Source organism: Bombina bombina, chromosome 2 (assembly GCF_027579735.1).
Source record: "Bombina bombina isolate aBomBom1 chromosome 2, aBomBom1.pri, whole genome shotgun sequence".
In the NCBI taxonomy this organism is placed as follows: Eukaryota; Metazoa; Chordata; class Amphibia; order Anura; family Bombinatoridae; genus Bombina; species Bombina bombina.
Window position 1 is genome coordinate 561,722,184 of NC_069500.1, and position 13,679 is coordinate 561,735,862.

The 13,679-nt window shown below is 36.8% G+C and overlaps 1 protein-coding gene across 1 annotated transcript in view; it reads right to left on the reverse strand.

Moving 5' to 3' along the window:
- DAPK1 (death associated protein kinase 1) overlaps window positions 1–13,679 on the reverse strand; it is a 492,700-nt gene that overhangs the window by 174,194 nt on the left and 304,827 nt on the right. The window contains 3 exon segments of the mRNA XM_053702428.1: window positions 231–350; window positions 10,939–11,031; window positions 11,821–11,910. Of these exon segments, the coding sequence (XP_053558403.1) occupies window positions 231–350; window positions 10,939–11,031; window positions 11,821–11,910 (303 nt within the window).

Here is a 13,679-nt window from a genome sequence, read left to right on the forward strand (position 1 = left end):
AGGCGAGTGCTCTCTTTGGCTGCTTATATATATATATATATATATATATATATATATATATATATATATATATATATAAATTATGGTGACTGAATAAAAAAATCACATCAAACAAAATCACAGTACTCAACACACCTAATTGTAATGAACATAGACACGTGTTGCATATAGTGTGTTTTTTTGTTACAGTTATTTATTAAAAAAAAAGATGGATGAACCAGACACTATACCTTGTTTGGTTGGTTAATATCATAGCTACACAAAGAGCCCAGAAGATGCTGTAAACCAGGAACGTTATCATCATTAATGGCATGGATAATGGCTTTCATAACAAAAGAATCTTCTTCATCCTGTTTACAAAGAAGAAATACAAGTGAGTTTTATTATTATTATTTAACAAATAAGAACATCAAAACAATGCACTTTATACTAACATATAATATATACATATACATACATATAATGACAGATGCCAGCCCTGTCAGCTGCAGACTCAAGGCCAGATTGGCTCCTCAAAATGAGGCAAGTAGTGGGCAGAGTTTGGCTACTTAAAAATACTTGCAGCAAAAAAGAAGTTAAATTGTTTTTAAAATATATATGATCGTCAACTTATATGTATAGTAAGACACCAGTAATGCCTTGTAATTATGAGGTGTTTACAGCCCCTATAAAAGAGAAGAAAGGTTTTATGGCCATAATGATTTATTCTTATGCAAAAGAAAGCAAAATGTTTCAGTGCTCTAACCCAGATACCCCATGGGCTGAAACCTATTCAATACCCCTGAGAGACAATATTCTGAATCCAATGGTTCTAAATGGAACCTGCCCAAACGTCTTGAAATAATTTCAATCTGCCCCCACTAGTAGAACTGGATTGAGGGCCGCACCTTCATGCAGTCTTGGGGGCTGGCTTTGGTTTCTTATAAGACTTGGATTTATTCCAACTCAAGGATGGCTTCCAATTGGAGCCAGAGTCTTTAGGGGAAGGAGTGGTTTTCTGTTCTCTATTCTGACAAAATAAACCAAACCAATTAGAAGCTTTAGATTTGCCCTTAGACTTTATCTTGAGGGAAAAAAAAACCTTCCCCCCAGTAATAGTGGAAATGATAGACTCCAACTGGGAGCCAAACAAATTATTACCCTGGAATGATAGAGATAGTAACCTAGATTTAGATACCATGTCAGCATTCCATGATTTGAGCCATAAAGCTCTTCTAGCAAAAATAGCCAAAGACATAGATTTAACATTAATCTTGATGATATCAAAAATAGCATCACAGATAAAATAATTAGCATGTTGAAGCAAACGAACAATGCTATGCAAATCAGAGTCTTTTTCCCGTTGTGCTAAGCTATCCATCCAAAAAGTTGATGCAGTCACAACATCAGCCATAGTAATGGCAGGTCTGAGAATATAGCCATAATGCAAATAAGCTTTCCTTAGATAAGATTCAATCGTCCTATCTAAAAGGATCCCTAAAAGAAGTACTATTTTCCACAGGAATAGTAGTACGTTTAGCAAGAGTAGAAATAGCCCCATAAACCTTAAGGACTTTTCCCAAAACTCTAATTTAGCCACTGGCAAAGGATACAATTTTTTAAACCTTGAAGAAGGAACAAAAAAAGTATCAGGCTTAGACCATTCCTTAGCAATCACATCAGAAATAGCATCAGGAACAGGAAAAACCTCAGGAGTAGTCACAGGAGGATTATAGACAGAATTTAAACGTTTACTGGATTTAATATCAAGAGGACCAGACTACTCAATATCCAAAGTAACCAATACTTCTTTTAACAAAGAACAAATATACTCAATCTTAAAAATATAAGATGATTTATCAGTGTCAATGTCTGAAGTAGGATCTTCTGAGTCAGAGAGATCCTCATCAGAGGAGGATATATCAGTATGTTGCCGGTCATTACAAATTTCATCAGTATTATGAGAAGTTTTAAAAGACCTTTTGCGTTTATTTGAAGGCGGTATAGCAGCCATAGCCTTCTGTATCGCATCAGCAAGATAATTTTTCATATCAACAGGGATATCATGTACTTTAGATGTTGAAGTAACAACAGATACTGTACTAGCACTAATAGAAACCTTTTCTGCATGCAAAAGCTTATCATGACAACTGTTGCATACTACAGCTGGAGATATAATCTCCACTAGCTTACAACAGATACACTTAGCTTTGGTAGAACTGTGTTCAGGCAGCATGGTTTCTACAGCAACTTCTGAGACAGGATCAGATTGAGACATCTTGTAAAATGTAAAAAAGAAAAAATAACATTTAAACCGAAATATCTTATTTCCACATATAGTAATTTCAGGAATGGGAAAAAAAGCAAATGCTAAAATTGGCAAAAAAAAGCAAATACCATAGCCCTCTGAGCATAAAGAAGGCAATGAGTATATAGGAAGTGTAGTAAAATAAAACTAATTTTTTTGGCGCCAAATATGACGCAAAAGGAAGTTGAGAATTTTTTTGGCGCCAACAAACATCCGGAAATGATGCAACTCGCATCATAACAAACACAATTTTGTGCCAAACAACCTAGCGTTAACTAAGACGCAGGAAATGACGAACCTGCACCATTACAGACGCACATCCGTGCCAAAAAAAAAATCTCATGCCAAAAAACGCAAATAAATAACAGCATTCTGCGCCCTCACAAGCCTAATTTGCCCACAAGATTTCCAAAGAAAAAACAAGTCAATTGAAAAAAAAAGACTATACCCCAGGTAAGAAACTTCCTAAAACATGATTCCCATAACGAAACTGCTAGACTGCAAAGGAAAATATACATATATAAATATGGCAAATATAAGTTAGATATATTTAAAACTTTATAATAATACATAAAAGCACCAAACCATAGCTGAGAGTGTCTTAAATAAGGATACATACTTACCGAAAGACACCCATCCACATATAGCAGATAGCCAAACCAGTACTGAAAACTATCAGCAGAGGTAATGGTATATAAGAGTATATCGTTTATCTGAAAAGGGAGGTAGGAGATGAATCCCTATGACCGATAACAGAGAACCCTTAAAAAGATTTCCCGCGAGGGAAACCATAAAATCAAATAGGTGATACTCTCTTCTCATCCCTCTGACAAACACTGTACTCTGAGAGGAATTGGGCTTCAGAATGCTTAGAAGCGCTTATCATAGAGGAAATCATAAAAATCAAGCACTTACTTCACCACCTCCATAGAAGGCAAAGTTTGTAAAACTGAATTGTGGGTGTGGTGAGGGGTGTATTTATAGGCATTTTGAGGTTTGGAAAACAGTTCCCCTCCTGGTAGGATTGTATATCCCATACGTCACTAGCTCATGGACTCTTGTCAATTACATGAAATAAAAGTAAAGTTGCTCTACATAAAGATGGCCTAGGATATAAGAAGATTGCCAAGACCCTGAAACTGAGCTGCAGCATGGTGGGCAAGACCATACAGCGGTTTCAAAGGACAGGTTCCACTCAGAACAGGCCTCGCCATGGTTGACCAAAGAAGTTGAGTGCACGTGCTCAGCGTCATATCCAGAGGCTGTCTTTAGGAAATATATGCATCAGTGCTGCCAGCATTGCTGCAGAGGTTGAAGGGGTGGGGGGTCAGCCTGTCAGTGCTCAGACCATAAGCCTCTTCTAAAGATGATGCACAAGAAAGCCTGCAAACAGTTTGCTGAAGATAAGCAGACTAAGGACATGGATTACTGGAACCATGTCCTGTGGTCCGATGAGACCAAGATGAACTTATTTGGTTCAGATGGTGTCAAGCGTGTGTGGCGGCAACCAGGTGAGGAGTACAAAGACAAGTGTGTCTTGCCTACAGTCAAGCATGGTGGTGGGAGAGTCATGGTCTGGGCCTGCATGAGTGCTGCTGGCACTGGGGAGCTTCAGTTCATTGAGGGAACCATGAATGCCAACATGTACTGTGACATACGAAAGCAGAGCATGATCCCCTCCCTTCGGAGACTGGGCCGCAAGGGCAGTATTCCAACATGATAATGACCCCAAACACACCTCCAATATGACCACTTCCTTGCTAAAGAAGCTGAGGTTAAGGGTGATGGACTGGCCAAGCATGTCTACAGACCTAAACCCTATTGAGCATCTGTGGGGCATCCTCAAGCGGAAGGTGGGGGAGCGCAAGGTCTCTAACATCAACCAGCTCCTTGATGTCGTCATGGAGGAGTGGAAGAGGACTCCAGTAGCAACCTGTGAAGCTCTGGTAAACTCCATGCCAAAGAGGGTTAAAACAGTGCTGGAAAATAATGGTGGCCATACAAAATATTGACACTTTGGGCACAATTTGGACATTTCCACTTAGGGGTGTACTCACTTTTGTTGCCAACGGTTTAGACATTAAAGGGACACTGAACCCACATTTTTTCTTTTGTGATTCAGATAGGGCATGCAATTTTAAGCAACTTTCTAATTTACTCCTATTATCAAATTTTCTTTATTCTCTTGGTATATTTATTTGAAAAGCAAGAATGTAAGTTTAGATGCTGGCCCAATTTTGGTGAACAAACTGGGTTGTCCTTGCTAATAGGACAGCACCAATAAACAAGTGCTGTCCATGGTCTGAAACAAAAAATTGCTGTCTCCTTAGCTTAGATTCCTTCTTTTTCAAATAAAGATAGCAAGAGAACAAAGAAAAATTGATAATAGGAGTAAATTAGAAAGTTGCTTAAAATTGCATACTCTATCTGAATCATGAAATAATTTTTTTTGGGTTCAGTGTCCCTTTAATGGCTGTGTGTCGAGTTATTTTAAGGGGACAGCAAATTTAGCAAAGTGTCATTTCTTCAGTGTTGTCACATTAAAAGATATAATAAAATATTTACAGAATGTGAGGGGTATACTCACTTTTGTGAGATACTGGATGTGACTAAATTAATTTTCTCACTGTAATTAAAACGTCAGCATTATTATTCTAGCCTAATCTACCACAGCTTCCTCATGGTAGAAAAAAAAAACTCAAAAGAGGAAAATCTAAGGAACACAAGATTCTAAAATATTTATTTTGGTCTGTTATAACCCACTGCGACAACCAATGCTAGACTCATTCCTCAAAATGCAGACATATCTAAATCAAGCATTGCTTAGAGACATTTTGTTGAGAATTTAGGATGTCAAATGTTATAAAATTTATATAGGAAATAAAGTGTCTAAATGTATTGCTTTTCATGCCTGTTATACAATTTTGAATCCAGTTGAAACCAGAGTGTATTGAAAGGTCAAAACTCCTCTAATTCTATATGTGGATATAGTGCGTTCTTGGCCTCCCTCTGCATCGTAATATAGAGATGCTCAGAACATTCTTAGTTGGGTTTCATTGAATACTACCCTGCAGTTTCTGTTTTTTCAACTCTCTTGTAGGTACAGAATTATGGCAAGAAAATAATGAAGAAGCAAACCAGCCCAAAAAGGGTTCTAACAATATCATAACATTTACAAACAATACGTTTGAACGGTCTATAAAGCATCAATGGAAATCAGAGGTGAATAATTTTTTATATGGTTTCCAGTTTCACACTAAAGTTCTAACATATCTTCTGCCACATCAATATGCTGGCTGCCAAACCTCTAGTCTACTTGACAGGCTAGCTGACTGTAGTATAAGTAATGGGACCTACAGTCTGAAATATATTATATCCTACAAGGGCTAGCAAGGTTGCATACGTTTAGAACACTGCTTCCCAATGCCATCGCCAAGGAGCACACCCATCAAAAGGCCAACTGTTAATGGTGCATTAAAAACTTTTTTTTCTTTTGCTGAATCCAAAATAGTGTTTAGAAATGTATTTGTTAAAACAAAAAAAAAAAACTAAAAAAGTTTTCCCCTATTCTTATTAGAAAACAACTTTTGGTTTAAATGCTGGTGCAAGGCCTGTACATCCTTACCAATAGGGCAGGAGGAGTTGTGCTTAAACCTGCATGGTTCAGAGAGAGCATGGGATTTCAAGATATTTTTAATTTACTTCTTATCAATGTACTTTTTCCCTTGGTATCCTTTGTTGAAAGCATATAAAGGAAGATTCAGGAGCAGCAGCACACGACCGGGAGCTAGCAGGAGATTGGTGGCTATGCACATATGCTTCTTTTTATTGGCTTGGTGTTCAACTAGCTTCCAGTAGTTCATTGTTGTTCTGGAGTTGCATAGGGTTAAACACATAAACTTGCCAGCATGTACAGAAATCATCATCAGCTTATTTTATTAAGCAGTATATTCTAAAGTTAGTGTCTCTCTTTCACATAAAGCATATTAGTAAATTCCCCTTAAATGGACATTAAACAATTTGAGATAATATAAAATTGTATATATAAAAATAATTCTGCAATATACTTATTTATTTTGTTCCCTTTTTCTGTAATTTCATTCTGAAATTGTTAGCTTTTCAGTTGCTGTTCGAAATGGAAGAGCAGAACACGGTTATATTCTGCACAGCCATTGGCTGCACACTCTAGTGGCCTATTTATAACTGTCCCTAATTGGCCACAGCAGAGAAGGTAACCTAAGTTACAACATGGCAGCTCCCGCTGTTTTATTGACACTAAAACTTTACACTTATTTTGTCAATATTCAAACAGCTAATGAAATCTTAAAAAATACATCTATATTTTATTTTCAGACTAATCTTTTCTTTGAATGCTTCATTCTATCTAGCATTTTTTTAAGATTTAATGCCCCTTTAATGATGTACACAGTTCCGAGGTAAAAATTGCCATTAAAACAATCCTTTAATGGCAGCATAATGATAAGGCATGTCATAGAATGTTCTCAGACCAGAGAGCTTTATATAATCAGACCCATAGTTATATACAAGCAATAGTGCAATAATAAAATGCTTTAACAAATTTTCTTTTAGTACCTTTTTTGTTCCTTTAAAAAAGATGATAGTGGTGTACTATTTTAGTGTGGTGACAAAAAAAATATAATAAAAAAAATGAACAAGGTACAAAATACTGATGTTAAGCACCCACATACACTACAAATTTCCATTTAAACATTATTTATTAGGTATGGACATTTGGAGATTTTAGATATCTCAGAATGCGGAAGGTGGGGGCCACTCGTGCCGTTAAGCTATTTGTTCCTTTAAATAACATGATAGTGGTGTACTATTTTAGTGTGGTGACAAAAAAAATATAATAACAAAAAATGAACAAGGTACAAAATACTGATGTTAAGCACCCACATACACTACAAATTTCCATTTAAACATTATTTATTAGGTATGGGCATTTGGAGATTTCAGATATCTCAGAATGCGGAAGGTGGCGGCCACTCGTGCCGTTCAGCTATTTTTGGAGCAAAATGTATTCTTGTTTAACTGCTATCTAGAATCTGTGCAAATTGAGATCCTAGAGTGTTGCAGTTTCACAAGAACAAATTTGGCTCCAAAAATAGCCAAACAGAACGAGTGGCCACCACTTTCCGCATACTGAGGTATTGTAAACCACCAAATGCACATATTTATGCAAGTCCTTAACACTTTAATGCCCGTTAAAATATCAGTTTAAGCAGATTTTAAAAGGACTCAAACATTTTCTATCATGCACATGAAAGTGCCTCATTTATGAACGTTAACCGTTTCAATTTAAATTAAACCAGTACTGTAGTAATACTCTACTAATCCTCACTGGCTGATAAGGACAACTGCCTCTGCTTGATTGGTGGAGAGTTACACACCTTTGTAAGCATGACCAAAAAGCATTGAAATATTTAGGATGTAAGCTTTTCAAGAAGCAAAAAACCAAATAAATACATCTTGAAAAAAGTTGACCACAATCTCCTTTTTCCTTCGAAAATATTAAAAATCTGTCAGCAAAAAAGTAATTCGCACTTGGTTTCTTGTGGGAGCAGAGGAAATTGTTGAGGACAGAAGTGAATTCAAACAACACAGGTGAAACGGGAGGGTTCTAGAAAGGTAAGTGTGTAACTTAGGGTTAAAAGCCTTTTATACTTCTTAAAGGGATATAAAATCCAATTTTTTTTCATGATTTAGCATTCTTTTGGTATTCTGTGTTGAAAAAGGATACCTAGGTATGCTCAGAAGCAGCAGTGCTCTACTTTGAATTAGCTGCTATTTGCTAGCTGCATATACTGTGTATATATATATATATATATATATATATATATATATATATATATATACACACACAGGAATGGACCGCACTCACAGACTGGACTAGGTACACATTTTAAGCCACAGCAAACTCCACAGCCCTGAACACTGACAGACAGCTGCAAAGTTCCCAGCAACCCAGGCAGTTAACCCCAGTGCAGGCCGGATGACAGACCCGCAGGGAAGCATTACAGACATTATTAACACAACACACAGAAAACCTGGCACTCACCAGCAGATTCACAGTAATGTTTAAAAGCAAAACTGGGGGAAGTCAGTTACATTTGGCGCCAAAGGATCAAGCCCAAGACCACGACAAGGTCTCCCACTTCCTGGGACCCTAAACCAGGGTGACACAGGCTTTTGTAACCTCCCCTATGTAAATACAAAACACAGGAATGGACCGCACTCACAGACTGGACTGGGTTAGGTACACATCCTAAGCCACAGCAAACTCCACAGCCCTGAACACTGACAGACAGCTGCAAAGTTCCCAGCAACCCAGGCAGTTAACCCCAGAGCAGGCCGGGTGACAGGCCCACAGGGAAGCATTACAGACATTATTAACACAACACACAGAAAACCTGGCACTCACCAGCAGATTCACAGTAATGTTTAAAAGCAAAACTGGAGGAAGTCAGTTACATTTGGCGCCAAAGGATCAAGCCCAGGAGCACAAGAAGGTATCCCCCTTCCTGGGACCCTAAAACAGCACCCACACAATGCATACTTCCAAACAAACCAACTGGGAACCTCCCAGGGTGACACAGGCTTTTGTAACCTCCCCTATGTAAATACAAAACACAGGAACTGACCGCACTCACAGACTGGACTGGGTTAGGTACACATCCTAAGCCACAGCAAACTCCACAGCCCTGAACACTGACAGACAGCTGCAAAGTTCCCAGCAACCCAGGCAGTTAACCCCAGAGCAGGCCGGGTGACAGGCCCGCAGGGAAGCATTACAGACATTATTAACACAACACACAGAAATCCTGGCACTCACCAGCAGATATACGTACATATGTACTCATACATATACACATATACACACACACACATATATATATATATACACACACACACACACACACACACCTTTCTCATTGGCTCACCTGTGTTCAGCTAGCTCCCAGCAATGCATTGTTACTCTTCAGCAAGAGATAATTGAAGTTTATTGGAAAGTTATTTAAAAGTGTCCCCTTAACATTTATAAGGCCTTACATCTACTTACCAAGTAACAGATTATAACATCTTTGTTCTAGCATGACATCAAAAATATTTGACTTTTTTTGTGGGTTCTGAGTACTATGCTGTGAAATTGTAATCAGCTGAAATTAAGCAGATATTTTTACTAACTAATTATCTTCCCCAGAATTCTTTGAGTCTTCTCATTTACAAAAGCAGAAGGCACTTAATTGTGTTATTATGGAATCACTTTGTATTGGTGTTGGTTATAAACATTAAGCAGAAGCAGCAACAAATTAACGACGTGGGATCTGTAGAATCTGTCATTTATATACAGAAAATAGAGACTTACCTTTTTCTGGAATGAATTCATGGATTTGCATTATTATCAGTTTTAACATCTGTGCTGGATTTGTTCAAAGCACAGCAGAATGATGCGCTATGTGGTGTACTGCAGCAAGGATAATCCGTACTAAGCATCCTCAGTTATATGCTGTTACTGCTATACTGTATCACAGCTCAGCAAACTCTCAGCGAACAAATTCATCAGTCAACCCGAACATTTAGTCGTGAGAGCGCAGTACTCCCAATACAATCATACTGAGCAGCAAAATGTTTATGGCTTTGTTTTATGCCATAGACACCTACAGCACAGAATGCTGGGAAACCACACAGATAATTCTAGTCATAGGAATAATTAGAGTAATCTTGACATTGAGCTATTAATGACAAGAAAGAAAATAAAGAATTACCTGATTGTCCAGAGTGTGTGTGTGTGTGTGTGTGTCTGCGTATGTGTATATTTGTGTGTATATATATATGTGTGTGTGTGTGTCTGCGTATGTGTATATTTGTGTGTATATATATATATATGTGTGTGTGTGTGTGTGTGTGTGTGTCTGCGTATGTGTATATTTGTGTGTATATATATATATATGTGTGTGTGTGTGTGTGTGTGTGTGTCTGCGTATGTGTATATTTGTGTGTATATATATATATATATATGTGTGTGTGTGTGTGTGTGTGTGTGTGTCTGCGTATGTGTATATTTGTGTGTATATATATATATATGTGTGTGTGTGTGTGTGTGTGTGTGTGTCTGCGTATGTGTATATTTGTGTGTATATATATATATATGTGTGTGTGTGTGTGTGTCTGCGTATGTGTATATTTGTGTGTATATATATATATATATGTGTGTGTGTGTGTGTGTGTGTGTGTCTGCGTATGTGTATATTTGAGTGTATATATATATATGTGTGTGTGTCTGCGTATGTGTATATTTGTGTGTATATATATATATGTGTGTGTGTGTGTGTGTGTGTGTGTGTCTGCGTATGTGTATATTTGTGTGTATATATATATATATATATATATATATATATATATATATAAATAATGCGGTTTACATTTTACTTAGAATCATTAAAGTCCCATATGTCTTTTCTAAATGTATTATATTGTTTCACAAGCATTCTATATCAAAATCCAAATTTCCTGTATTAAAAATAAATCTGAGCATTAAATATTAGTTTTCTCTTTTGTTTTCCTTTTTATAAATAAAAAAAACAAACAGAATTAGGTGTTAATAAGAAAATGTTTTTTTTTCTTACCAGAGTATCATCACTTCTAGCTATACTCATATTGCTTCTGGACAAAAACGATCTTGACAGTCTTTGGCACAAGGATATTAAGCGCACAGATTGCTGGGGAAACAAATACAATGTTAGTCATTTCACATCCTAAAATCACACGACAGAGACATTCATTTTCTGCATAGAAAGGGAAAATCATTATAGCAATCTATTTAAGTAAAGCGCTCTTCTTAACAAATCATCCTGAAATGACATTTAAAGGGACATTGAAGCAATTTTTTTTCTGTTTTCTTTTTTTTTTTTCTTCCAATGTAAACTTCAATAAAAATTATATTTAAAAACAAAACCAATTTTTTTAGCATTTGCTTTAATAAAAATGGGAATTTCAAAAGTAATGCATCTATTTATTTTCTTTTTGCATAAAATAGGGTATTTTAAAATATATGATTTTAAACACATCCTAGATAGATAGTAATTGGCCTTAGCAGCAGCTAGTGAGTTAGGTGTTAAGGCTGTGACACACTGCAAGCGATGCGGTGTGAGGCAAAGTAGCTGCTTCGCTCCGCGTTGCATCGCTTCTGAAGATCAAATATTTCATCTCTCAGCGCTCAGCTACGCGACCTTACGCAACAGAGTGCTCAGAGATGAAAAGGCAGGACACACTGAGCGCGCACAGCCGCATCTACACGCTGAGCGTTGCTCCGCTTGCAGTGTCACAGCCTTAAGTAGGAGCTGTACGCAAACAATTTTTCTCTTAGTTCCAATACAAAATTATAAAGCCATAAATTAAACTTTTTTTTTTATGTCAAAAATATTTTACCATGATGCATTGCCGCTTTCTTATGTGTATGACAGTATTTTAATTGTAATGTCCTTAACATTTTACTAACATTTACTCACTTTCCATTTTCTTCGCGCTGCAAACTTCTTAAGTTTCTCCATATTTACAGCAGAGGCCTTTCTGCTCAGTGCTTGCTGGGTATCTTTAGGCTAAAACAGGTTCACAATAAAGAATCATGTTATAACTATGTCTTTCACTCAGGTGATTTTGTGTGCAAATTACTGTATTAAATCTTAAAGGTGCACTTAAAAGAAATAACCATTGGTGTTTATCCCCTCAAATAATAACTTGCAACAAATGCAACAAAAATAATAGTAAAAAACATATGGTTTATAAAAATAGACTAAGCATTACAGATTTGTAATGTATGTGCTTTTCTATCTGCTCAGATCATGTATTAAACACTCAGGAGCAGAATCTAGGGCAGCTATTATAGCTATAGCAAGCGGTAAGGTTAGATACAGATTCTTCTTTTTCTACTGGGACAAGAACTAAGAAAAAACTGCTGTTGCCTAGCAAGGTATTAATATTATCTTTATCATTAAAGGGACACTCAATCAAAATTAAACTTTCATTATTCAGATAGAGCATGCAATTTTAAACAACTTTCCAATTTACTATTAATAAAATGTACACAGTATTTTTATATTTACATTTTTTGAGTTAACAGCTCCTATTGAGCATGTGCAGGTATTCACAAAATAAACATATATGCATTTGTGATTGGCTGATGGCTGTCACATGATACAGAAGGAGTAGAAATAGACATAACTTTAAAATGTATCAGAAAAAAAATCTACTACTTATTTGAAGATCAGACTAAGGTGTCGATTGATCAAAGGCTTCGCAAGTCTTTCGACCCACTATGGCTGCGGGTTCTCACAAGAGAACCTGCACGCCATATTTAACAAGCATGGGTCATCAGACTGCTGCTTCCCTAATCTTTCGCCATCTCTAAAGTGGCGAAATGTAATCTCTGCGGTCTAGTCAGCACGGGGAGATTGACAGCTCGGGATTGCTTGCGAGCGAAAAATAGCACTCGTGTTCAATGCTGAATTCCGCCAGGGGGATTCAGCCCACCAGAGGAGAGCTGCAGCGGACAGGGGAGCGTATATATGCGCCCTTGTCCGTCTCAGCTTGATAAATCGCACCCTAAGTGCAATTGCATTGTCTTGTTATCATGCAATTGTTGATTGTGCAAATCTACTGTATTTACTGCTCCTTTAAGGTGTAGCTTGCATGAGAAGAAGCATTCAAACACTTCATTAGTTCAATACACTTTTTTCAATTACTGTAAATAATTACAATTAATATTTAGTTGTGACAAAAGTAAACACGAAGCCCCTTTTTACATACATTTTACATTGGCAGATTTTCATTTTTTCCCCTAAATTCATCTACTGACATTTAATTTAAAGGGACATGAAACCCAAAACATTTCTTTCATGATTTAGACAGTGTGTAAAATAAAAACTTTCCAATTTACTTCTATTATCAAATTTAATTTGTTCTCTTGTTATCCTTTGTAGAAAAGCAGGAAGAAAGGTGTAGGAGTGTGCACCTTACTGGAGCAATATATGGCAGCAGTTTTATAACTGTTTTATACATTTCAAGGACACTAGGTGGCAGCAGTGTTTCCTATCATGTGCTTTAGCAGAAATGTACAAACTACCTATCTAGATAGCTCTTGAACAAAGAATACCATGAGAGCAAAGTAAATTTGATAATATAAGTAAATTGAAAATTGTATGTTATGTCGGAATCACAAAAGAAAACCAATGGGTTTCATGTCACTTTAAAAACTGGATCTACTGAGGTGGCCTTTGATGGTTTGAAAAAGGTAAATCTCTCTTAGAGCTAGAATTGCATCGCCTTGATGCCGCTACTCCATGTGTAGTTTGCAGTCTGTGATGTCACA